Source organism: Bos indicus, chromosome 5 (assembly GCF_029378745.1).
Source record: "Bos indicus isolate NIAB-ARS_2022 breed Sahiwal x Tharparkar chromosome 5, NIAB-ARS_B.indTharparkar_mat_pri_1.0, whole genome shotgun sequence".
Lineage (NCBI taxonomy): Eukaryota > Metazoa > Chordata > Mammalia > Artiodactyla > Bovidae > Bos > Bos indicus.
Genome location: NC_091764.1, coordinates 21,009,914 through 21,035,686, shown reverse-complemented (window position 1 = coordinate 21,035,686; position 25,773 = coordinate 21,009,914). Strand labels below are relative to the sequence as shown.

The 25,773-nt window shown below is 38.0% G+C and overlaps 1 protein-coding gene across 2 annotated transcripts; it reads left to right on the top strand.

Annotated features, from left to right (window-relative positions):
- The first annotated feature begins 15,620 nt into the window (after positions 1 to 15,620).
- On the top strand, positions 15,621 to 22,700 carry KERA (keratocan). 2 transcript variants are annotated; one of them, XM_019960341.2, is made up of 4 exons: positions 15,621 to 15,687; positions 15,862 to 15,912; positions 17,257 to 18,150; positions 22,331 to 22,700. In XM_019960341.2, exons 3-4 carry the CDS (start codon positions 17,265 to 17,267, stop codon positions 22,501 to 22,503), a joined length of 1,059 nt encoding a protein of 352 aa, XP_019815900.2. In that variant the 5' UTR covers positions 15,621 to 15,687; positions 15,862 to 15,912; positions 17,257 to 17,264; the 3' UTR covers positions 22,504 to 22,700. The 2 variants fall into 2 exon arrangements, with proteins under 2 accessions (XP_019815900.2, XP_019815899.2); XM_019960340.2 differs by lacking the exon at positions 15,621 to 15,687 and having other exon boundaries at positions 15,715 to 15,912.
- Positions 22,701 to 25,773: the final 3,073 nt, after the last annotated feature.

Below are 25,773 nucleotides of genomic sequence, written 5' to 3'. Positions count from 1 at the left end.
TGCCTGTCATCGAGAAACGTGGAGGCTAAAAGACAGGGAGAGGAACAACCACAAATTGTTTTGACTGGGATTGAGTCTACAGTGGGTAACTAGTTCCTCGCAGGAGCATGTACTTATTTCTAAAGGTGTGGCATAGGAAATACTGAATGCCTTCATAGAGGAAGTGATGCTGTATTTGAATGTGTGTTCTACATATAGATGGGTGGTATGGGGATTTCTGGTTCAGGAAGTGTCATGAGCAAAGCTTAGAGAGAAGATGTAATAGTAAATTCAGAAAACTGCAAAAATCTGGATAAGACTACAGCAGAGAGCTTGTGGATGCAGGTTTGGGGAACCTATGAAGATGGAGTCCTAGAGTAAGCAAGGGACAGTCATGGAGAAGGTTCCTATGCAGAAAAATGTCTAGTATTGTGCATGCTTTTAATCATGCAATTATATTCCCGGGTAAAAGATTGTTACTTTTTTATCTGGAGGAGAGTGACCTGCAAAAATGGGATATATCCCCTGTATAGTTACTGAAAATGACACATCACCTGAGGGTGCTGCTGCTGCTAAGTCGCTTCAGTCGTGTCCGACTCTGTGCAACCCCAGAGACGGCAGCCCACCAGGCTCCCCCATCCCTGGGATTCTCCAGGCAAGAACACTGGAGTGGGTTGCCATTTCCTTCTCCAATGCATGAAAGTGAAAACTGAAAGTGAAGTTGCTTAGTCGTGTTCGACTCTTAGCGACCCCATGGACTGCAGCTCACCAGGCTCCTCGGTCCATGGGATTTTCCAGGCAAGAGTACTGGAGTGGAGTGCCATTACCTTCTCCGCACCTGAGGGTAAGGATTTGAAAAAACACATAGCTTTGGAGAAATGTCTGTTTAGGTCTTCTGTCCATTTTTTGATGGGGCTTTGGTTTTTTGATATTGAGCTGCATGAACTGCTTTTATATTTTGGAGATTAATCCATTGTCATTTGCTTTATTTGTAAATATTTGCTCCCATCCTGAAGGCTGTCTGTTCATCCCATTTATGGTTTTTTTGCTATGCAAAAACGGACATAGAGAACAGACGTGGACATGGCTGGGCGGGGGAGGGAAGGCGGTGGGGTGAACTGGGAGACTGATGTTGATATATATACATTGCCATCTGCAAACCGATAGCCAGTGGGAATCTGCTGTAAAGTGCCGGGAGCTCAGCTTGGTGTTCTGTGATGACCTAGATGGATGGGATGGTGGCAAGGAAGGTCCAAGAGAGAGGGGATATACATATACATATAGCCGATTCACTTCCTTGTACAGCAGAAACTAACACAATTGTAAAGCAATTATACTCCAATTAAAAAAAAACACACATATAGTTATCGTCATAGGAAAGTATGAAGGACATGAAACAGGAAGGGTAAAATGGCTGCTTCTAAAGACCCATGAAATCATTGGACAAGAGACAAATTGCAAGCTCAACTCCCAAAATTCTCAGTTGAAATACAGGGGCTTTATAAAATTACTTTTTAATGATTACTTTCCATTGGAGGATGAGAGGACTAATATATTTTAAAAAAAGGAAAAACCAACAAATGCATTCTGAATTGGAATTAATGCACTGTTCATCTTGCCTCTTTATAAAGAGTTAGAACACTGATCTGGAAACAAGGCTGCCCAAGAATTGGCACGGGGATTAGAGAATGAGATACAGATGAAAATGACTGCTTGGGATTCTCAGCCCCACTGAACTTCCTTTGTTTGCTGAAAGAACCCCACACTCCTTGATCTGTAAAGCAATTCCTTCCTTTTAGAAGATGCTGCTACTTCTTCAACTCAAAGGAATAACTTTTAAGAGGGATTTCATTCTTTCCATGCCCCATTCCCCTTGGCCTATATCTGATTCCCACCTCTGAGAACAACAGGGTATCAGTTAGAAAGTGTAATCTTGGGATGGAAATACTATTCTAAATGAACCACAGGAATTGCCTAATATTGACTAAACATTCGAAAAGATGAATAGATTCTGAGGGTACTCAACCAAGGAGAAATGATAATATTAGATCAAGCTGAATTTAGCAATATGAGTGTACTTTTAGAGCCTGGACTCATTAACATAGTTTAAGCACCTGGGGGTCTGTTAGTTTGCGGAAACATTTACCACAAAATGGAACTCAGTGGAAGCATATATTGAGTAAAATTGATTCCTTGGTATAGTGTAGAAGCACAAAATCAAAATTTTCACAAAGTGGAATTCTTATATGTTAAAATGGATTTTCATCATGAAGAATCCACCCATTCATTTTCATCAAGACATATACTAGAGAGGGAAATACCAGGGTCTTTAGAAGATTTTAGTGATGCCCATGGGTTGATGGTGGAAAGCATAGCAATGAAAATTGATTGCATGATGTTAGTGAGGAAGGGTAAATTTGGTGTGGAAGAGATAATGTAGTGTCATTTAACTACCAATGAGTAAAATAAACACATTTTTCATTAATAAATTTCAGGATCAGAAATACAAAGTACAAAGTCAGAATGTCTGATCCAAAAAGAACTTAATAGTCAGTTGAAATTTAGATTTTCAGAAATGAAAGAGACATGAAGTCCTCTGTGGAGCTATTTGATTTGTGAAGTGTAATGCATGGCTGAGTCCCTTCACTGTTCACCTGAAATTATAACAATGTTTTTAATTGGCTATACCCCAATACAATGGAGAAGGAAATGGCAAGCCACTCTAGTACTCTTGCCTGGGAAATCCCACGGATAAAGGAGCCTGGCGGGCTATAGTCCATGGGGTCACAAAGAGCTGGGCATGACTGAGTGACTAACATACAACACCTCAATACAAAACATTTTTGGTGTTAAAAAATAAAAAGAAAAATGAAAACCCACAGAACCATTATTCAGAGGCTTGGGTAAGCCATTATGACATATAATATGGAATTTCTGCCCTCCATTGAATTTTTAAAGCTTAGTTAAATCATGGATCTAGAGCTACCAGAATCCATTCCCTTCTACAGGGGATTTCTCCACCCAGGGATCACACTGGTGTCTTCTGCATTGCAGATGGGTTCTTTATCATCTGAGCTACCAGGGAAGTCTCACGAGAAGGCGTCTTGTCTTAAATAAGTACTGTAAGTACTTTGCACCGATATTTCAAGTGTGTGCTCCTGTTTTTTTTTTTTTTAAATTTCTTTTTATTTATTGATTTGTCTGCACCAGGTCTTAGTTGCGGCACACAAGATCTTAAGTTCCAGCACGTGAATTCTTAGATGTGGCACTTAGCATCTAGTACCCCAGCTAGGGAGCGAACCCAGGCCCCCTGCATTGGGAGTGCAGGGTCTTAACCACTGGAACACCAGGGAAGATCCCAACTATTTTTTTTTTTTTAACCTAGTATTCCCCTTAAAGAACCAGAGGTCATTACAATGTAACTGTGCCCCATGGAGAGCGTCTCACGTAGCTCAGTGTAAAGAATCTGCCTTCCAACACAGGATATGCAGGATACTCAGGTTTAACCCCTGGGTTGGGAAGATCCCCTGGAGGAGGAAATGGAAACCCACTCCAGTATTCTTTCCTGGAGAATATTCTGGTCAGAGGGGCCTTGCAGGCTATAGTCCATGGGGTCTCAAAGAGTCGAACATGACTTAGCAACTGAGTATGCACACACGCACACATGCCCTGTGGAAGACACCATGGTTTTGAAACACAACTAATCCCCAGGGACACAGGACACTTTTGCAATCCTCTATGGAGGGTTTTCTGATGTTAAAATGACAAATGGAAAATCTACCCTTATCCAGCCCATATGCTCCCCATATTTTTCCCCCAGTTCTTATAGAGCTGGAATAGAGGAACTCAAAAAGTGAAGGATTTCTCACATTCATCTGTAACCCATTAAAAAGGAGCATTCTGATTGGAAATACCAAGTTGAAAACTGCAGAGTCTTCTACAAAAACATTAAGTTAATAACTGTGATGCTTCAATGAAAATCAGAAATATCAGTGCCATCTTTAATGACTTAAAAGTGCAGGGTTAATGATTCTCAGCAGATTTTCATTTGTGTTTAGTAGTGGAAGGATAGTTTGAGAAGATAAAAATGGATTTTCCAAAGTTTAATTAGATGGCAACTTCTGTTGCAACTGCTGTTCCATATGGGGTCCAAATCATTATAGTTCTTAGTACTTTGTATAAAGCAACTGATCTGAATAATGTCTTTCTCCTCTTTTCCAATAAACAAAATTACTAGAAGCAGTCTGTTTTTTTTTCACCAGGCAGGAACAGTAATATAATTTTGCCATACTGTTTCTGGGTTATGTTAACTCCTTGGCTTAGTACTGAATTATAGTCTGCAGAAATACCATCTCACGGAACACTATGTGATACAACCTAGAGGGTAAACTTTATTAGCTAGATACATTAATTAGACCTGTGAATGCCGGAGCATTGGAGACAAATATAATGGAAGAGGATAGGTTGATTTATTATAAGGTGAAGAGGTCTAAGGAATGCTGAGCTATCTCTCTAGAGGGAGGACAGTTTGCACTATGTCCTCATGAGCACTAGGAACACGAACAGTCTCTTTAAATTTTGGAGGCCACATGTTACTGCATGTGAGTCTGGTGCTGAAAACCTGTAAGATTTGAGTTTGTCCCATGACAAGATAAGGCTCTCCAGACAATTGAGGTCACAGTGATCCTGCTTACTATCACTCATCAAATCAAATGATGTTTAAATGGTGTACAGCAGGTCAGGTTGCTATACGTAGTGTGTGGTAAGGCTTAATAAGAAAATTAACCTCTTAGATTTCCAAAGCAAGGATATGCTTATATTTAGCAAGTAATTATTAATCTTTTAAGAGCAATAGTCTCTTCTGAAGGGAAGGGAAAACAATAATTTGATGTTAACTACTCATAAATCTAGTATTATCTGATCTCTCTAGCTTAAGCTGAATTGTTCTGTAGTACTGATTCAGCAAATACATGATATAAAGGAAAATGGGGCCAAACAGGTCCTAATCTTGTGGCGGGACCTTGCCGTCTCTTCCCGTCAGTCCCACTTATGACCTCACAGGGGCTTTCTCTATGACCAGCTGATTGAGAAGGATATAAATATAATTGTAATTGACATCATATGACAGGTAGGAACCAATTAAGAGTATGATGATGCAACAGTATAGGTCTGATTGGGATGCCCTAAAAGGGCAGTTTGATAAGAAGCTAAAGAGAACAAGAATACATATGACTCAATTGATCTCCTCAACATGCTGGTGGAGAAGGCAATGGCACCCCACTCCTACTCTTGCCTGGAAAATCCCATGGATGGAGGAGCCTGGTAGACTGCAGTCCATGGGGTCACTAAGAGTTGGACATGACTGAGTGACTTCACTTTCACTTTTCACTTTCAAGCATTGGAGAAGGAAATGACAACCCACTCCAGTACTCTTGCCTGGAGAATCCCAGGGACGGGGGAGCCTGGTGGGCTGCAGTCTATGGGGTCGCACAGAGTCGGACACGACTGAAGGGACTTAGCAGCAGCAGCAGCAGGAGCAACATGCTGGAGACATTAATGAGTATAGCTCTCACTATTCTGATGAAATGCTTTCTTGTAAGAGATCTCTTCCAAAATGCTTTGGAGGTGAGCTTTAAATGAATTGTCTTTCAAGTTGCTCACTTCCTGTTATCTTAGTATTCTCTGAAGGTCGATAGTGCTAAGGTGGAACATTGTAGGAACAGAGCAGCTGGAGGTGGACAATTCTAGAACTGAGTGGTTCTGGATAGTTGGTAACAGAGCTCACCCAAGAATCACAGAGAAACTTTTATTTTTGTTTTTTAAATTAGGTTTTTAAGTCTTCTTGTAGAGTCTTGGAAGAACTTAGCACCAGAGAGAGTCATAAATCTCAAAGTTGAATCACAACATAAATAGCTTATAAATGACAGAGTTTGCTACTAGTTTCAGATAAATTTTGGATAGCATAGCCTCAGGATGCTTCATATACAAAAGTTAAACTATACATGGAAAGTTATTTGCTATCTATTCACAACTGAAAAAAATGCATATTAGCAGTATTAATAAAAATCAAAGTTATGAAAAGCACACTAAAAATGAGCATTGACTTTTTCAATTTATTCCCAACATGTGTGTGGTATATATAAAAGGGGGAGAGAGACAGAATACCTGAGCATTAGCTGAAAATGTTATTGATTCTCATAGATATTCTAATAAGATTATTAGTGCCTCCTCTCAAGTATCAATTCAGCAAAGCACCATCAGATATGTCGGGGACATTTCCAATATGAAATACTGCTATAGGTCAAGATAAGAAATAAAAAGATATCAAGGGAAATAAAATTCTTGGAGGGAGCAAAAAAAAATTAACAATGCTATCAAAACCTTGTAGTTTTAAATTTTGTTTTGAACAAGATAAGATAGTTAAGCACAGAAGAGAAAAGAATGCTTTAGGAAGGGAACAACCAGATAAAAAATTTCCAAAGTAAATACATGGCATATGATATAGAAATTTTAAAGAAGCCAAAACTCTGTTAGAAAGCATAAAAACTTTTAGAAAATGGAAATATTAATAGAAGAGATTAAAGATGGTAAGAGAGACACAGACAAAATACCTGAGCATTAGCTGACAAATGCTATTGATTTTCATCCATCTTCTAATAAGATTATTACATTTGAAGCTCCAGTACTTTGGCCAGCTGTTACAAAGAGCCAATCCATTAGGAAAAGACCCTGATGCGGGGAAAGACTGAAGGCAAAAGGAAAAGAGGGCAACAGAGGATGAGATGGTTGGATGACATCAGCAACTCAGTGGACATGGACTTGAAAAAATTCTCAGAGATAGTAGAGGACAGGGAAGTCTGGAGTGCTGCAGTCCATGGGGTCACAAAGAGTCAGACATGATTTAGCAACTGAACAACAACAACAAAAATCAAAAATTTAAACAATGTAACCAGGAAGTGCACTATCTAAGACTCACAAAAAGAGAAAATAGGAAAAAAATTGATGGACCATATGAATGTGAATTTCCAGATTGAATGGGCTCCCTGAGTAACAGTGAATGAGCTGTGAAGTTGTAGAAGTTCAGAAACTGAAAATGAAAGGAAAATCTCAAAAGTTGAAAGAAAAAAAAAAGTCACATTCTGAAGACTGAAAATTACAGTTTTATCAACCTCTTCCATTTCAACTCCAGAAGCAACAAGAAAATTGTTTTCTTGAGTATCCTCAAAATTTGTAAGGAACATTATTTCAAATTAAAATTGCGTCTAGTCAAAATACCAGTTAAGTGGGGGTGTGGGGTGGGGATGGGGAAGTGGGGGTGGGGTGGAAGGTGGGGTGGGGAGGTGGGGAACTGAGTAAATACATTTATAAATGTGAGTTCACACACACACACACACACACACACAAAGAGAGCGAGAGAGAAATAACTCAGGTGCACAAAAAAGCGATCAGAGACCGTGTTCCCTCAATGTTCTGAAGTTAACCACGAAAAGAACAGAACACACGATTCAGAAAGTAACAAGGGATCTAACCCAGGAGATGGGTGAAGGAATTACAGGACCATGACAGTCTCACTAGCTCAGAGAACAAGAATTCTATTATCCAAAAGGATTTCCCAGGTGACGCTAGTGGTAAAGAACCCGCCTGCTAATCAGGAGACATGAGACGTGGTTCCATCTATTTCTTATTCATAAATGTACTTTAAAAGACTGCACTTTGGCAGAGACAGCTGATTTTGGTGTTAGTTTTCTTTTTTTTTTCTTCAATATTTTTGATTTACAGTGTTGTATTACTTTCAGAAGTACAGCAAAGTGATTCAGTTATACATATATACATGTATCTGTTCTTTTTCAGATTATTTTCCATTATAGGTTATCACTATAGGTTATTACAAGATATTGAATTTGCATTAATGTGTCACAGGTTAGCTTGGACTTCCCTGGTGGCTAAGATAGTAAAAAGAATCTGCCTGCAATGCAGGAGACCCGGGTTTGATCCCTGGGTTGGTCAGATCTCCCGGAGAAGGGAATGGCTACGTACTCCAGTATTCTTGTCTGGAGAATTCCATGATTTGAGGAGCCTGATGGGCATTAGTTTTGACACAGGTTAACTTAGTTAACATTTGAACATATCTTATAATGGAGACTCATTTCATGAATTTTAAAGATGTTTGGTGCAAAATAAAAGCCTTTATGTAAGACACAATTGAACTGAACTTATCTTCATTAAACTGAACACCTCTTTGTAGGTTGTAGTGGAAGACTCCTATAGCCCTCATTAACCATGAGACCACTGAAATGTGCCATAAATAACCTAAAAAATAGTATTTGCCATATTTGCTCAGGTTGGTTTACAACAGAAAGCAAACTAGGTTAAAGTAGGAAGATATGGTATTCCAGGAGAAATATCTCCCAGCAGGAAAAAAGTGAACTTAGTATTTCTGATTTTATTTATGAATACATTTACCATGTTCTAAATGCTTTAAAAACAGTAGGTCTTTCGATTTTCATAACAACCCTATGAGGGGGTATTTGTACTATGATTATTTACATTATTATTATTATCCAAAATTTACAGATGAGAAGACCAAGGCAAAGACAAATAGCTGTTCAATTTTTTATAACTAGTAAACAAGAGAGATTTATTTAAATCCAAGCAGATCTGATTTAACCAGCACACTGTTACCCCCCACCCTTTGGGTGCAAAAAACTTCCAAAGTGGTTTTATAATTTGGTTTTGGAAAGTATTATTGAAATAGTTTTACATGTATCATTGTTTAGTCTCTAAGTCATGTATGACTCTTTTGCAACCCCGTGGACTTTAGCTCTCCAACTTCTCTGTTATGGGATTTCCCTGGCAAAAATACTGGAGTGGATTACCATTTCCTTCTCCAAGAGATCTCCCTGACCTAAAGCTTGAACCCATGTCTCCTGCATTGGCAGGTGGGTTCTTTACCACTGAGCCACCAGGAAAGCCCTTTGAATGTATAGAGAACATTATAAATATACATACATATATAGCAAATAAAAAATAAGGACTTCCCAGGTGGTGCTAGTGGTAAAGAACCTGCCTGCCAATGTAGGAGACTTAAGAGAGGATCCCTGCATGGGGAAGATCCCCTGGAGAAGGAAATGGCAACCCACTCCAATTGCCTGGAGAACCCCATGGACAGAGGAGCCTGGTGGGCTACAGTCCGTGGCGTCACAGAGCTGGGTATAACTGAACTGACTTAGTATGCATGCATGGGTGCATGGCAAATAAGTGCAGCGCAATAAAGAAATTAAAGTAATTTTGCATTATTTTTTCAGCAGGAACAATATTTATATTGTGTAATAACATATGCAGCAAATATTTAATCTAAGTTTGTGCTATACATACATTAGGAATTATTGAAAGGAATCATGATGGCAGGTGGGGTAAGCGTAGGACTAAGAAAATGTACTAAATGTTTATCTAATAAGAAAATAATTGATGTTTAAAATGGATAAGTTAAACAAAAAGTACAAGCAAGAATATTAAAGTAAGTATTAAAAGAAACCCATAATAAAGTTGAAAATAATGGCCTCTTGGGAGAGGGACTGAAGTGCGGAATAGAGAACTGCTCGGTTCATGATCAGCTTTGTAGTAATTTTGACCTTTTAAATGTTGTTACTATATTTTAAATGTATTATTTGAAAAAAATATACATGTATATATGTGTGTGTCAGCTTTATATGTCAGCAGATCCCTTTTATATTTTAAAATTATTTTACAGAATTTAGTTTAATAGCCTAAAAATTGATCAATGAAGAGAAAATTATGTCTCTTACCAAACATACCATCAACTGGACTTAAATAGGTCCTAAGAGTACCTAATAACTTCCCTGGTGGCTCAGACGGTAAAGTGTCTGTCTACAATGCGGAAGACCTGGGTTCAGTCCCTGGGTTGGGAAGACCCCCTGGAGAAGGAAATGGCAATCCACTCCAGGACTATTGCCTGGAAAATCCAATGGACAGAGGAGCCTGGTAGGGAGCCATGGGGTCGCAAAGAGTTGGACATGACTGAGTGACTTCACTAAGAGTACCTAATAGTTCAACTTTTGCTAAAATAGACACATCAGATACATATACCAACAAATTTGAAATTCTATTAGACTTTTGTGTCTTTTATAACCTCATGTATTGCCTTTGTTTTTAACATTTTTTTTTTCTCATGTGGACCAAGTCTTTATTGAATTTGATACAACGTTGTTTCTGTTTCATGCTTTGGTTGTTTTTTTTGGCCGTGAGGTATGTGGGATTTTAGCTTCCTGACTAGGGATCAAACCCACATCCCCTGCACTGAAGGGTGAAGTCTTAACCACTGGATCACCAGGGAAGTCCCTGCCTTCTTTATTTAAATGTCAATGATCTTTAGGAATGCAACAAGACTAATTCCCTTGTCTAAGAGAGTTTAGCAAAGTATCTTTTTATCATTATTATTATTGTTATTTATTAATGAGAAGGAGAAGCAAGAGAAGCAAATAGAAAACATTGAAATGTGCTAACAAAAGGAAAAGCAGTTAAATCAACAAGACTTTAATGTCATCTCAGGTTTCTAGGATTTCTCTCAGGTAGGTCAAGTCCTAGACAACAGTGTATGCCAACCTAGGTACTCAAGAGTGTATGCCAACCTAGGTAGTCAAGAGTATATGCCAACCATCATACACTCTGCTGAAAGAAATTTCTAGGCCAACTGTTTACGTTCATTATCTTCTTTGATTTTCAAATGATCCTTCATAGTAGTCAGAGCAGGTGCTTTAAGAGTAGACTTACGCTTGTGATGGTTAAATAGCCGGTGCCAGCTCAAACAACTAGTAAGATGCAACAGGAAAACTCTAAGTCACTCTTTTTTTTTTTTACCATATTTCAAAGGCTCATCAATATGTTTCAATATACATAGTTATATTGATAAAAAAAAAATCAGTCATCAAAATGACACAGGTGCCTTATGCATTTGTTTGTTCATTTACTAATTTGGTAAATAGTTATTGGAATCCTACCATGTCCCAAGTCCCATGGACTTTGGACAATAATAGTCTGATGATGTGATCACTCACCTAGAGCCAGACATCCTGGAATGCAAAGTCAAGTGGGCCTGTGGAAGCACCACTATGAACAAAGCTAGTGGAGGTGATGGAATTCCAGTTGAGCTATTTCAAATCCTAAAAGATGATGCTGTGAAAGTGCTGCACTCAATATGCCAGCAAATTTGGAAAACTCAGCAGTTACTACAGGACTGGAAAAGGTCAGTTTTCATTCCAATTCAAAAGAAAGGCAACGCCAAAAATGTTCGAACTACTGCACAATTGCACTCATCTCATGCTCTAGCAAAGTAATGCTCAAAATTCTCCAAGCCAGACTTCAATGGTACATGAACCATGAACCTGCAGATGTTCAAGCTGGATTTAGAAAAGGCAGAGGAACCAGAGATCAAATTACCAACATCTGTTGGATCATTGAAAAAGCAAGAGTTCCAGAAAAACATCTACTTCTGCTTTATTGACTATGCCAAAGCCTTTGACTGTGTGGATCACAACATACTGTGGAAAATTTTGAAAGAGATGGGAATACCAGACCAACTGACCTGCCTCCTGAGAAACCTGTATGCAGGTCAAGAAGCAACTGTTAGAACTGGACATGGAACAACAGAGTGGTTCCAAATAAGAAAAAGAGTACATCAAGGCTGTATATTGTCACCCTGCTTATTTAACTTATACGCAGAGTTCAGTTCAGTGGCTCAGTCGTGTCTTACTCTTTGCAACCCCATGAATCACAGCACGCCAGGCCTCCCTGTCCATCACCAAATCCCAGAGTTTACCCAACCACATGGCCATTGAGTCGGTGATGACATCCAACCATCTCATCCTTTGGCACCCCCTTCTCCTCCTGCCCTCAAATCTTTCCCAGCATCAGGATCTTTTCCAATGAGTCAGCTCTTCGCATCAGGTGGCCAAAGTACTGGAGTTTCAGCTTCAACATCAGTCCTTCCAATGAACACCCAGGACTGATCTCCTTTAGAATGGACTGGTTGGATCTCCTTGCAGTCCAAGGGACTCTCAAGAGTCTTCTCCAACCCCACAGTTCCAAAGCATCAATTCTTCGGTGCTCAGCTTTCTTCACAGTCCAACTCTCAAATCCATACATGACCACTAGAAAAATCATAGCCTTGACTAGACTGACCTTTGTTACAGAGTACATCATGAGAAATGCTGGACTGAATGAAGCGCAAGCTGGAATCAAGATTGCTGGGAGAAATATCAATAACCTCAGATAAGCAGTTGACACCACACTTATGGCAGAAAACGAAGAACTAAAGAACCTCTTGATGAAAGTGAAAGAGGAGAGTGAAAAAGCTGGCTCAAAACCCAACATTCAGAAAACGAAGATTGTGGCATTGGGTCCCATCAGTTCATGGCAAATAGATGGGGAAACAGTGGGAAACAGTGACAGGCTTTATTTTCTTGGGCTCCAAAATCACTGCAGATGGTGACTGCAGCCATGAAATTAAAAGATGTTGGCTTCTTGGAAGAAAAGTTATGACCAACCTAGACAGAATATTAAAAAGCAGAGACACTTTGCCAACAAAGGTCTGTCTAGTCAAAGCTATGGTTTTTCCAGTAGTCATGTATGGATGTGAAAGTTGGAGTATGAAGAAAGCTGAGATCCAAAGAATTGATGCTTTTGAACTGTGGTGTTGGAGAAGACTCATGAGAGTCCCTTGGACTGCAAGAAGATCCAACTAGTCCATCCTAAAGGAAATTAGTCCTGCATTTTCATTGGAAGGATTGATGCTGAAGCTGAAACTTCAATATTTTGGCCACCTGATGCGAAGAATCGACTCATTGGAAAAGACCTGATGCTGGGAAAGATTGAAGGCAGGAGGAGAAGGGGACAACAGAGGATGAGATGGTTGGATGGCATCACCGACTCGGTGGACATGAGTAAACCGAGAGTTGGTGTTGGACAGGGAAGCCTTGTGTGCTGCAGTGCATGGGGTCGCAAGAGTTGAAGATGACTGAGCGACTGAACTGAACTGAGTCTCTCATTAGAAAGACAATACCAAAGCCTCATCATTAAACACTAGGCTTCTTTTCTCCTCCTACTAGAATGAGGTATGACTCAGCAGAGTCTTTCATTAATTCTTGTATCAAGTAGCTTGATTTAGATATTCTTACCATTATTTTCATTTAATTTACTGAACTTCCACATAAGTAGTTCTAATGAAGAGTTAAAATCATCCTCCAAGAATCAGCGATCCAAGAAAGGTAGATTGAATTGTTATGGGAAAAACCAAGACATAGGCAGACAGAGATCACACTAATGGTGGCAAACACCCTATGTTTTGGTCTGGAAACAATGATACCAAGCATCGGCAAGCATTGCTGATGATCCTTTTTATTTATATCACGTCTCCCAGGGTCCTTCAAATGTTATCACATGCTCACAAAATAAGAAGGAAGAGTTGAGAATGATTTCCAGATTTCTAGTTTAGGAGACTGAATAAGCTGATAGTGTCACTCAAAAGTATAAAGTGACAAGAGCAGTAAAAGATACAGGGCTGTGAGACCTGCAACAGATGTCTAAATAGTGCATGGATACACACACTGGAGTTCAGGTTTTCTTCCAGAGGCTGGAGTGAAGAAGGAGCCTCAGGAGTCATCATAACGGAGGGAATGTTTAAAACTTTGGAATTGTTTAAAATTTTTGAGATCTTAGACTCTAAAAAGCTTTAAATGCTAGAAATACCTTTTTTTAAAAAAATGATACAGGAAACACAGAGCTTCAGAATACAGATAAAGAGAAGTCCCAAGGAAAGAAGAGGAGTAATTTGGAGAGAAACATTTCATTAAAGGGTGGGTCGGCATTGCTAGAAGTCACAAGTCAAGTAGGCTAAAACTAAAAGATGTCAGTAGATTAGTAAATACGAAGATCATTGCTGTTCTTTTTTTTTTTTTTTTCGTCAGAGCAATGTGAGGGAAAAGGAGGGGTTAGAAACTCTGTTTTGGTGGCCGAATTGTGGATGGGATGGTGACTAGAAATGGAGATTAGAGGCAGCCAATGTACGACTCTAATTTTCCTACAATGGACATGTAGCAACATTTTTGTGATAGAATTAAGAAGTGACTGAAATAAGGTTGGCTAAAAAAGAAAATTAAATAAGAGAGTAGCTGAAGGGGGTCATGCAGTTTAGAGACTATCTGTTGTTTATGTCATGAGGGTTTACAAAAAGAAGAAAGAAGAAAGGAAAAACACAGTAAAGAGAGGAGATCACTGTTGTGAGAAAAAGTTGTGTCGGACTCTTTGTGAACCCAAAGACTATACAGTCCATGGAATTCTCCAGGCCAGAATATGGGAGTGGGTAGCCTTTCCCCACTCCAGGGGATCTTCCCAACCCAGGGATAGCATCCAGGTATCCCGCACTGCAGGTGGATTCTTTATCAGCTGAGCCACAAGGGAAGCCCTGTGAGAAAAGCAAATAACCCTTAATTTTTTCCCTTAAGATATAAATGTGCCTGTTGGGCTACCAAGAGATCATGTCTGATTTAGATCTTGGGCTATAAAAGCCCTTAAATTGAAGGGTATTTTCCATTTGAGAGTGTAAAGTTTATGCTACAAAAAGGCTAATGTTTCCTATCCTTTACAACAAACTTGTGAGGGGGTCCAGCCCTGTGTTGTAGCTGACAAGACTGTGTTTAAGAGAAAGGAAGTAAGTGGTTCAGAAAAAGTTTTGTGAGTCCAGTGCTCTCTGCTCTTCACTGTGTTCCCTCTCTGATAATACTTGAGTGACTAGTGTCAAATGAGTCATATCTGCACATATTTCTTTTCCCAGAATGAGATAGATTTAGAAAACACAATGATTATAATCAATCAATAGGATAACATCTGAAAATGAGATTTTCAAAACATTTTGTCTTTCCTTAAGAGGCATTTTTTTTTTCCTCAAATGCAAAAACTAGAAGAAACATTATCCTAAACTTATGTGCTAAAGAAACAAAAGAGTGCAACATAAGGTCCTATAATGCCCTAGATGCAAAGCATCTGTTATAAAGAGAAAAGAAAATCTAATTTTAATAGTTATTTGGAATAAAGCTCCCAATATGAAATAGAGACAGAAGAATTATTTCTGTAAAACAAAGCATAACAGTATATTTAGTGCCAACATCAGGGAGAGCTTTCCAGATTTCATTTTTTAATTTCTCAAATATATTTTCTATCTCTCCTTCCCTTATCAAAATCAATATATCTAAATAGAATTTCAGCAACTGTTTTATACAAGAAAAAATGAGTAAAAGATTTCCATATAAAGAGGACATTGGCCCTTATTTCTTTGTATCCAATTAAAAAGAGAAAAATGCTTTTAAATCTCCTTTTTGTTGTACTTGAAATTAAAACTGCTTTTAGTTTCTTGCTGTTACTCCAGATCACTGCATATCTTTGGGATTATGAACTCAGAGTTTGAAAATGGCACTGAATTTTTGTTATGGGTTCTTGAGATTAAAGTCAGAATTTTCTGTGCTGGGCTGCGTAGGTACTGAAGTGCTGTGGTTGTTGGAGGGGTTAAAGCTGGAGCCATGGATGCATATATATTAGGGAGGATTTATAAAAACACAACCGTGGAGCCTGGGTCAATCCATTACTATGAATGAGCAGTGACCAATAGAAAGGGAAGAAGAAGATCCAAGAACTGAGGTAAGCAGTGTTCTGAGGCTCTGTCAAAGTGGAAACAATAGATCAAAGGTGTTCATGGTGACCGGTCAGAGGAGATTGTATTTTTTCCTCAGAGGAGGCTTGACAGCATAAAATAAAAACAAATTCCCTTAGTCAAAGTTTTCTTTTTTTTTTTTTTTCCTTAACTGATTTTAGCAAACTTCAGCTCCAGACACAGGACTCAGCGATACATTCCTGGACAGCAAGGTAAATTTTTTTTTTTACAATTTTCGTAACTCTTAAAGTTAAGAATTCAAAGTTATGATTCATCTGAGGCAGGGTTACAGCATCAATAACTAAAGCAAATCCCTATTCTGAAAAAAATAATGTTTTAATGTGTCTGGAGGATAACCAGAGGAGCATTCCGCAATCACAAGAAATTTGACAGCTCGAGGAAGCAGTTCTCCTCTTGCCTCGATTTAGTGGCAAAATCAAAAGATCAGCATTTCTAAATGGTGCTCATTTTATCTTTTCCTAAGGAATCAATAAAATTTATTTGGTCTTCATTACTAAGCATTTGAACTAAACGTACCTTGGTCAGAATGAATGTTACTGTTATATAGATACACACACACACACACACACACACACACACACACACACACACATATTTTTCACATTAGGATAGTTCTTTGTTCCCATAGCCTTGCTGATACTCAGCTGGGAGGATTTCTGTCTTTTAAATGTCTCACATATCAGTAAGTGTTAACCTATGCTTGTTAGCAGCCATACTGAAACTATGGAGATCACCTGTACCCTAAGCATGTTCTTTTGTTTTCTTTCTTACTGACCATAGTAATGCCACTTATGTAAGTGTGATTATATCTGTGTCTGTCTAAATCTATATCTGTCTAGAGAGAGTTTCATAATCCAAATTTCTTGGCTAAACAGCTTGATCTTGTATTAAAATATTAGAAATATTTTCCTAAACCCCCAAAATAAAACTTACCTGAGAAGTTGGGCAACAGAGCAAGAGATTCATCACATACTTTTCTTCAAATCCTAAAACCTTCCTTCACGAAAAAAAACTGCTAAAATGTTCTTTGATCTCGCTATTTCTTTGGTTCAAGGGCCAAAGAGCCTGGGAAATCTCATCCAGATGTTCTGCTCATTTAGGAGCAAAAGTAAAAGCATATGCCTACTTCTTAGGAACAATGTAGACTCTAAATTTGAGTTATTAAAAGGTCACTTTTTTGTACTTGTGTGTTCAACTCTGGGTTTCAGTTAAGTTCCTTGTATTAAATAGCTTGAAATGGAAAAGCACTTAGAGTTCCTAAAATTTGCGTTTTCTTACGCGGTTTTCATCGTGATTGTGTTAAAACTGGAAAGTTACAAGTTGGTGAGTCAGTTTCACTTTTCGAAAATGCTTTGCAGATAGTGCTCACTAAATAGATGGGTAATGATTGATAACTATGCATCAAAAGCTGTCAACTCTTTACCTCCCTCCCTCCCCACTCACCAAAGAAGCTGTGTTTACCTATCATTTTGGTGCATGCAGTTATCAAAAGATCAAACTCTATAAACCTCTAATTATTGTATCCCTTACTCTAGATACTATAATGGCATCCACAATCTGCTTCATCCTCTGGGTGTTGTTCGTAACAGATACGGTGTGGACTCGAAGTGTGAGACAGGTTTATGAGGCAAGTGATCCAGAGGACTGGACAATGCATGATTTCGATTGCCCCAGGGAATGTTTCTGTCCCCCCAGTTTCCCTACTGCTTTGTACTGTGAAAACCGAGGTCTCAAAGAAATCCCTGCTATACCATCAAGGATCTGGTACCTTTATCTTGAAAACAACCTGATAGAAACCATTCCTGAGAAGCCATTCGAGAATGCCACCCAGCTGAGATGGATAAACCTAAACAAGAACAAAATAACCAACTATGGAATTGAAAAGGGAGCCCTGAGCCAACTGAAGAAGCTGCTTTTCTTGTTTCTGGAAGATAATGAGCTAGAGGAGGTACCTTCTCCATTGCCAAGAAGCTTAGAACAATTACAATTAGCTAGAAACAAGGTGTCCAGAATTCCTCAAGGGACTTTCAGCAATCTGGAGAACCTGACCCTTCTTGACCTGCAGCACAATAAGCTACTAGACAATGCCTTTCAGAGAGACACCTTTAAGGGACTCAAGAACCTCATGCAGCTAAACATGGCTAAGAATGCCCTGAGGAATATGCCGCCAAGATTACCAGCCAATACAATGCAGCTGTTTTTAGACAACAATTCCATTGAAGGAATACCAGAAAATTATTTTAATGTGATTCCTAAAGTGGCCTTCCTGAGACTCAACCACAACAAATTATCTGATGCTGGCCTTCCTTCTAGTGGTTTTAATGTATCATCAATTCTAGATCTTCAACTGTCTCACAATCAACTCACAAAGGTCCCCAAAATCAGTGCTCATCTGCAGCACCTTCATCTCGATCACAACAAAATTAGAAGTAAGTAACCATCAGGGTGTGTCGTTGACTAAGATACTCATTAAGTTTACTCTATATCTTCTTTTGTGGTGGTTGTTGTTTCAATAATGTTGGTGTTTTATTCCAACTCTTGTACTTTTAAATTTTTTTAAAGCATTATTTTCAAGTTTTGTCTATTCACAGTGTCAATGATCCAAGAGGTTAAAATCTTAGATTGAAAAGTTGATTTTAGTAATCTACAGAGGTATATTACCTGTTGGATAAACTAAATGTCTCTATCTTCTTTTACTCTGAGTAGATTCTGATATTCCTGCCTCAGTGGACAGACTTACTGAAGAAAGTGTACCAGGCACAAACAGTCTCATGGATAGTAAGAGAAGAAACATGATTTAGGAGGTATCAAGAAGGGACCCCAGCCTTAAAGACTACAGAGAGCTGAGGCCTACAATCACCCTAATTAAAGTTTCTGCTTTAGATCAGTGGGTTTCTCCAACTTTGGAGTATGTAGATGGGTGGCCTCATTCCAGAGTTTCTGATTTAGTAGGTCTGGTGAGACCTGAGACTTTTCATAGCTAGCAGGTATCCTAGAGATGCTGAGATTACTGTTTCAGGGACCATGCATTGGGAACCAATATTGTACCTTAAGGTTTTGCTCAATTGAAAACAAAACAAATGTCCCTGGAAGGTGGCAATTCCTTAGGTCTAATGGCAATCAACAAGGTAGAATACCCACTCCTTTCCTGAAAATAGCTTTGATACGAGAGAGATGAGTGCAGTGTGCCTTGGAGGTGGAGATGCCGTGAAGGGAAGAAGCTGGAGACATTAAAGGCAAACTTGGCATCTTCACAATTATGCCTGAGACCAGGCTGACTCTGGTGTAGAAGTGGACAATGTCTTGGTCCAGCTACAGGCTATGCTATCAGCCTGTTAAGTATCCAGGAATGCTCCATCCTCGAACAGGCCCTTACCGAAGATAATCTTGAGGGGGGGCTTCTGAACAACTTTATAAAATACATTCTTAAAGTGAGAATCAGTTGGATGGTTTGTAGGAAAGTAACACAGATAATTGTCAGAAGGTTGTGCTGCCTGCTTATCACTCACTAAACTTTTATTTAAGCAAATAATGACATAAATATCACACTTGTAAGAACAGACCATTTTTGCACTGTGTATTCTTTAGTTATTTGATATATATACATACACACACACACACACACACACACACACACACACACACATATATATATATATTTCCTAACAGCACACTTGAGCATAAAATCCAGGAACTTATGAGCAGGATGCTGCCACAGCAGTGATTTTTTTTTGCCATGGTGATGAGACACATTGTTTAATCTTGTAGTTAAAGCAAAAGATGCAACAGGAAAATATCTTAATAGCTGAATCTGTTGTACTGAACCAAATAGTACAGCAGCCAATATTAACCTGTGTATGTGCATGCGTGTGTGTGTGTGTGTGTGTGTGTGTGTTAGTTGCTCAGTCATGTCTACTCTTTGTGACCCCATGGACTGTAGCCCACCAGACTCCTCTGTCTATGGAACTCTCCAGGAAAGAATACTGGAGTGGGTTGCCATGCCCCTCCCTAGGGTATCTTCCTGACCCAGGGACTGAACCCTGGTCTCCTGCACTGCAGGTGGATTCTTTATCATGTGACCCACCTGGAAAGCCCAATATCAACCTAAATAAATGTAATTTTTCCTGACAAAAGTTCTATGCTTCTACAGGTGCATTCCTTACCTGACAACAAAAGTCCCATAGACATTTGAGGTAGGAAGTCAATTTATAAAGGGATTCCACATAGATCCCTGTTTGTGAATTGGGGATTCCCCTGAACTGGGTCTATGCGCATGAGAGTGTTCAGGAGTGAGGTAGTAAAATCCAACACATGGTTGGGCCCCCATGCAAGGTAATTACATAGCTGTACAAGGTTACCCGAAGGAGCGAAGGACTCTGTTCTTCTACTCTGAGTGCTTTTTTTCATCGAAGTTTTCTCATGTCTTTCTGTTTTCCTGCCTTCCACCTTAATGTGCATCAGAATCACCTGGAAGGCTTATAAAAGACTTCTGGGTTCCAGCCTCTGTCTTTCTGACCCAGTAAGTCTGGAGTGGGGTCTAAGGATTTAGTTCTCAGGTAGTACGGATACTGCTGGTCCACACTTTGAGAAGCACAAATGAACCCTTCAAGGAATCTGTGTGCTATTATGAATTTCTGAAGATAGAAAAACTGAGGCTCAACTAGTTGAGGGTATTTTGCCAAGGACAAAGGGTAAGTATAATAGACAGGGCCTGGATCCAAGGTTTCCCTTCGGTGATCTTTCTCAGTCCAACAGCATAATCATAGGACGTTTTCTTCCATCTCTAGAGTACAAGACTTAAGACAAATTTCTAGCAACAGAGGTAAAAATCATTTTCACAGCTGCAAAGTCAACATAGAGAAATTGATTTACTCATTTCTTAATGTAGATATCAAGCACAGTCATTTCTATATTCCAAGAAAATAAATGGAAAAGAAGAATTTCCCTGGCAAGAGTTCTTGGCTCATGATTATATCACACTGCGTTATAGTGACTGCTAAAGTACTTAGTTCTCTTACCACATAATCTACTCTAGTTGTTAATAAATTGGTTTCCCAGAGACATAACTTTTATATGAAGAGTTTATAGGACAGCAAACGTTTATCCAAAATGATAGAAATGTTTATTTCTTCTGAATACCGTAGGGACTTTAAATGTGGCAATAATGTTACCTATTCAAACAAGTTGCTTCTTGGTACTCTCTCAGAAACATTACAATTATTTCATGAAAATATAATTACATTTAGAACACTTGTTTTTTACATTCTAGTTATTCAGACATGCATGGGTTATGGGTAATAAGGGTAATAAAGATAAGAGATAACATATCAGAAAGGATATAATCTCCCCAGTAGGAAAGTGACCCTGTGCAGTTGGAAAAGGGTGGGACTCAGCTACGTACTTAATGAAATACCTGATGCACATGACCTTACCCACCTGAGTCACTATTTAAGCAATACCCGGGTAGGGAATGTTGCCCAGTAAAGGTTGCATCACGATAAGGTGATAATGTATGTGAAGAAAAATACCTTGAGGAACACAAATCTGCTATAAAATGCAAGTCATTACTTTTAGCAAGTTACATTTACAAAATGGTATACAATCAGAGCAAAGCACCTCTGCAGTAAGCATAAAACCCTTCAATACAACAGGAGTCAGTGTGCACCCACAGGACACAAAAGGAAGGTCATTGCCAAAGTTAGGTGGGTCTTATCTTCTAAGGGAAGATCTCTTGCTCAACACAATTGCAAAATGGGATAAAGGGAGTATAAGGATTCATTTGAGATCAGTTATTAAGCACACCCATCAGAATTTTGCTGGTTTAACACACCTTTCTCTGCTAAATGCTCCTAAATCTCAGTATAGACACTGCTGCCAAGGGCTCTGATCCAAGGCAGGTGCACGATTTCTCACATCCTAACAATGTGAAAAGGCTGACAGGATATTTCCTGGCTTGAATTTTTGTAATTCAATTCTTGGCAAATGTTTTTTCCCAATTAAATACACTTAAATATGGAGATTCAAGGTTGTTTTCGGCAAGTATCATGTATACAAAGTTATTTTAATTGTACTTTAAAAGAAAAAACGTCATCATGCATGATTAGTTTGTGTTTGCATTTTAAAGGTAGCTTTCAAGCACTTTTTCTAATAATACACTGACTCTCTGCCTTAACTTCCATCTATTCATCCATCTGCCCATGTACCTACCCATTAATTTAGTACCAGCTCTGAACCACTGTTTCTACCTTTGATGCCCCAATACTACCTTTCTCTCTCTACAGTAATCTAATCACACCTTTTCTGGCCTGTCAAAGGAAGAAGACAAGTGATACATCATATATTCCTTTGTTTCCATCACAGTTCTTAACTATATGTCTTTTCTAGTGTTGTGTATTAAGTATAGCAAAATATGGACTGACATTAGTATATGTACATTGCACATTTTTTTCTGTCCATAACTTCCAACTTAGACAAAAAGAATGTCTCTCTGCCACCTTCATAGACCAAGCCACTATGCCTTCCATAGGACTGTTTAATAGCATGTTGGTCTTCCCATCCTTAGTCTCTTGGATTCTGGTTCATTCATTCATACTATTTTTGTCTCCATAGATGTGAATGTTTCTGTAATATGTCCTTCAACTCCTACCACACTGCCTGTGGAAGATTCCTTCAGTTATGGACCTCATCTTCGCTACCTCCGTCTGGATGGAAATGAAATCAAACCACCAATCCCTATGGATTTAATGACCTGCTTCAGGCTCCTTCAGGCTGTCATTATTTAAATGTGTCTTCAAGAATCTAAAATTCATTTAATGAGTTCAGATTTCTGACATGAAATTTGGTTACCATTCATAGGTGTAAGATAAAATTCACTTTTCTAATTGCTTATATGGCCACTATTTTTATTTTTACAACTTATTTTTTCTAATCAAAGTTGCTTTCCCCCATATATAGCACAGCCTGCTTTTCTTTAATAAAACAGGACACAGAGTCATGATAGTTTATCAACTCAAAGATAGTTCCTTTTTGTCTCTCTCACAGCTTACTAATGCCAATTAATGCAAATACATTGTTATGAATAAAAACGATGTATTTATTTGCAAATGTTCAAAATTGCTTATGCAGATACTATAAGCATGACAACACAACAATCTAACAAGAGGTAGAAATTTCTAGAGAAAAAGAAAAAAATGAGATATTTCTTTATCATAATTATAAAGAAATAGATTCATATTGTTAAGTAGCTTTTGTAAGTATCATTTTGACATTTAGCTCAAGAATTGTTATGAAATGCATCGAATACTTTATAGCAAGAAAATTTTAGCTATTTAATACTAAATAACAAAGCAATAGGAATTTTTAGTTCATTATTATTTCTTATACCTGCTGTGCTTAGGTATAGTATAGCGTACTCTTGCAGTTAAAGTCCTACATTTATTTTAACGCATTTCTGAGAGAATTTTAGTGTTTTAACACTTGAAATCCACTTAATTGCAAATCCTTCAGTTCTTATATTTGCCAGTGTTTCTTTGGATTTTTTAAATAAAAATAATGAATGCTTTATAACAAAACAGAAGTAAAATATTTATTTTAGGAGGCTTATTCACAAGTTTTATAAAGAATATATTTTTAATAAAAAGTCTTATGATAACAATTATTTCCACTTTTCTAGCATGAATATATTAAAATATATATTTCCCATTTTCCTTTTTTATTCAATGAACATAAGAAAAATATTATATTCTGATCACTAGAAATACCTGTTTCTCATGTGTCAAAAAACAAAACAAAATTTTGTTAAGTAACAAAGTATAGTTTTCCTATATTTCTGACTATGTTAAATACATGTTATTAATAATAAGTATCCCATACAGATTAATACATTTATTTATATATAATTTTCCAGACATTATTCTGAAAAATCCTATAAATATGATATATTTCCTTAGAAAAAGGATCATATACATTTGTGAACCACTACTTTAATGAAAGTTCAATGTGTAATTTTAATCCAAGGTTTCTCAGAAACTCAATATGTTATGTTGTTATGTAAATTCCCAAAAAGAAAATATAAGGTGCAGTATTGCCCCTGTATTTTCATACCAAAGTTTATTTAGGGGTGGGAGGAAAAAACAATGAACATACATTGAACAGTTTTTAATGCTGGCTGAAGGCAAGACATTAAGAAAGAATAATTTTAGAAGGCTTCAAAGCACATAAAGAAAATTATGTCATATAAATTATGTCATAAAAATACAGGAAATCAGATCTCATTAGGCTGGGGAAAAAGAATTTGTTGAGAGAAACATAATAACTTTAAATATTTGAAAATCTGCCACGTGAAAAAGAGGATAACATATTTTCCAGGAAGCTCCAAAATGAAAAGTAGAACACATGAGTGAAATTTATAAGGTGCTGTATTTCACCACTAGCTAAGGAAGAACTTTCTAATATTTGATCAGAGTCATCCAGGGATGGAAGCAGCTTTTCCTGAGGTAGTGTTACCCATTTGAAATTGTTCAAATAGATGATTCAAGAGATACAGCACAGGGAATTATACCCACTATCTTGTAATAATCTATAATGGAATATAATGTGCAAAAATACCGAATCACTATGCTGTCTACCTGAAACTCATACAGTGTTGTAAAGTCAACTATACTTCTATTTAAAAAATGGGAGAAAGGATATGAAAAGAACTTCTGATCTGAAAGAAAAGTTGTACAATGTTCCTTTTAGACTTTTTCAACTCTAAGAAATTTGATCCATCCCATGTTTCCTTCCTTCCTGTCTTTTTTATCTCATAAAATATATATTGAGTGCCATAAATATACTAGACTAGACTAGTACACAGGAACTAGTGTGTGCACACAGGGACTGTAATAGTGGGCATGGTTTATACTATAGTGGGTGAGACACAAATTAGCCAAATAATCACAAAAAAATGTAAAATTTCATCTGTGATAAAATATATTAATGGAGAGCTGCATGGTGCAGAGGAATTTGAAAGGAGGATTCCCTGAAGAAATAATGGTTAAGAAAACACATAAAAGGTGAGAAGTATTTAAACACAGGGTCAAAAGGAAGAATATTCCACGCAACATTACAGAGTCTGTGGTCAAGTTGAAGTGACAATTTGGAAGTAATTGAAGAGTTTTAAATCATAAGTGACTATGTTCAGTTCAGTTCAGTTCAGTTCAGTCACTCAGTCATGTCTGACTCTTTGCAATCCCATTGGACTATAGCATGCCAGGCTTCCCTGTCCATCATCAACTCCTGGAGCTTACTCAGACTCGTGTCCATCGAGTCAGTGATGCCATCCAACCATCTCATCCTCTGTCATTCATTGAGGTAATATCATGCAGTGGTAAGGAATATTAATACTGAAGCTAAAATTGCTGAGTTAAAATTCCAGCTTCACTGTTCTGTGGTCCTGGGCAGAATTTTTAAATTTTCTTTCTCAGTTTCTTCTAATCAGTAAAATGAGGACAAATAATAGTACCTAAGGCAATGGCAACCCACTGCAGTTACTCTTGCCTGGAAGATCCCATGGACGGAGGAGCCTGGTAGGCTACAGTCCATGGGGTTGCAAAGAGTCGGACACGACTAAGCGACCACTTTCTTTGTTTCTTTTCTTCACCTAATGGTGAGAATTAAATGAGTTAGAATAGGTAAAGTGCCTTGAACAGTGCATGGCACATGGAAAGTGATAAATAAGTGTTTATTATTATCATTGGGTACATAGGTATAATATACAGAGATATATGGTAGATATATACAAAAAGTTTATACACATACACAATAAATTTATGCACATACACTTTCTTGGTGCAGAGTGAAACAATTTGGAGGGAACTAAGACTAGATGTAAGGAGATCAGTTAGGATTTTAATACAAACTAGGAAAAACATGGTATCTTGAAGTATAAGGGCACTGATCATGGAGTTAAAGGGAAGTGGACAAATGGGATAGAATCAGGAGGTAAAATTGTCAGGATTTGATAGTTAACTGAACAGATGGGAATGAGAGCAAGGAGGGGATAGGTTTCTGGT

What these genes read in the sequence shown, in the direction of transcription:
- KERA (XM_019960341.2), top strand. Translation starts at nt 17,265, where the DNA reads ATGGCATCCACAATCTGCTTCATCCTCTGGGTGTTGTTCGTAACAGAT. An exon ending in CGATCACAACAAAATTAGAA is followed by an intron (nt 18,151 to 22,330) that starts GTAAGTAACCAT and finishes TTGTCTCCATAG; the next exon opens with ATGTGAATGTTTCTGTAATA.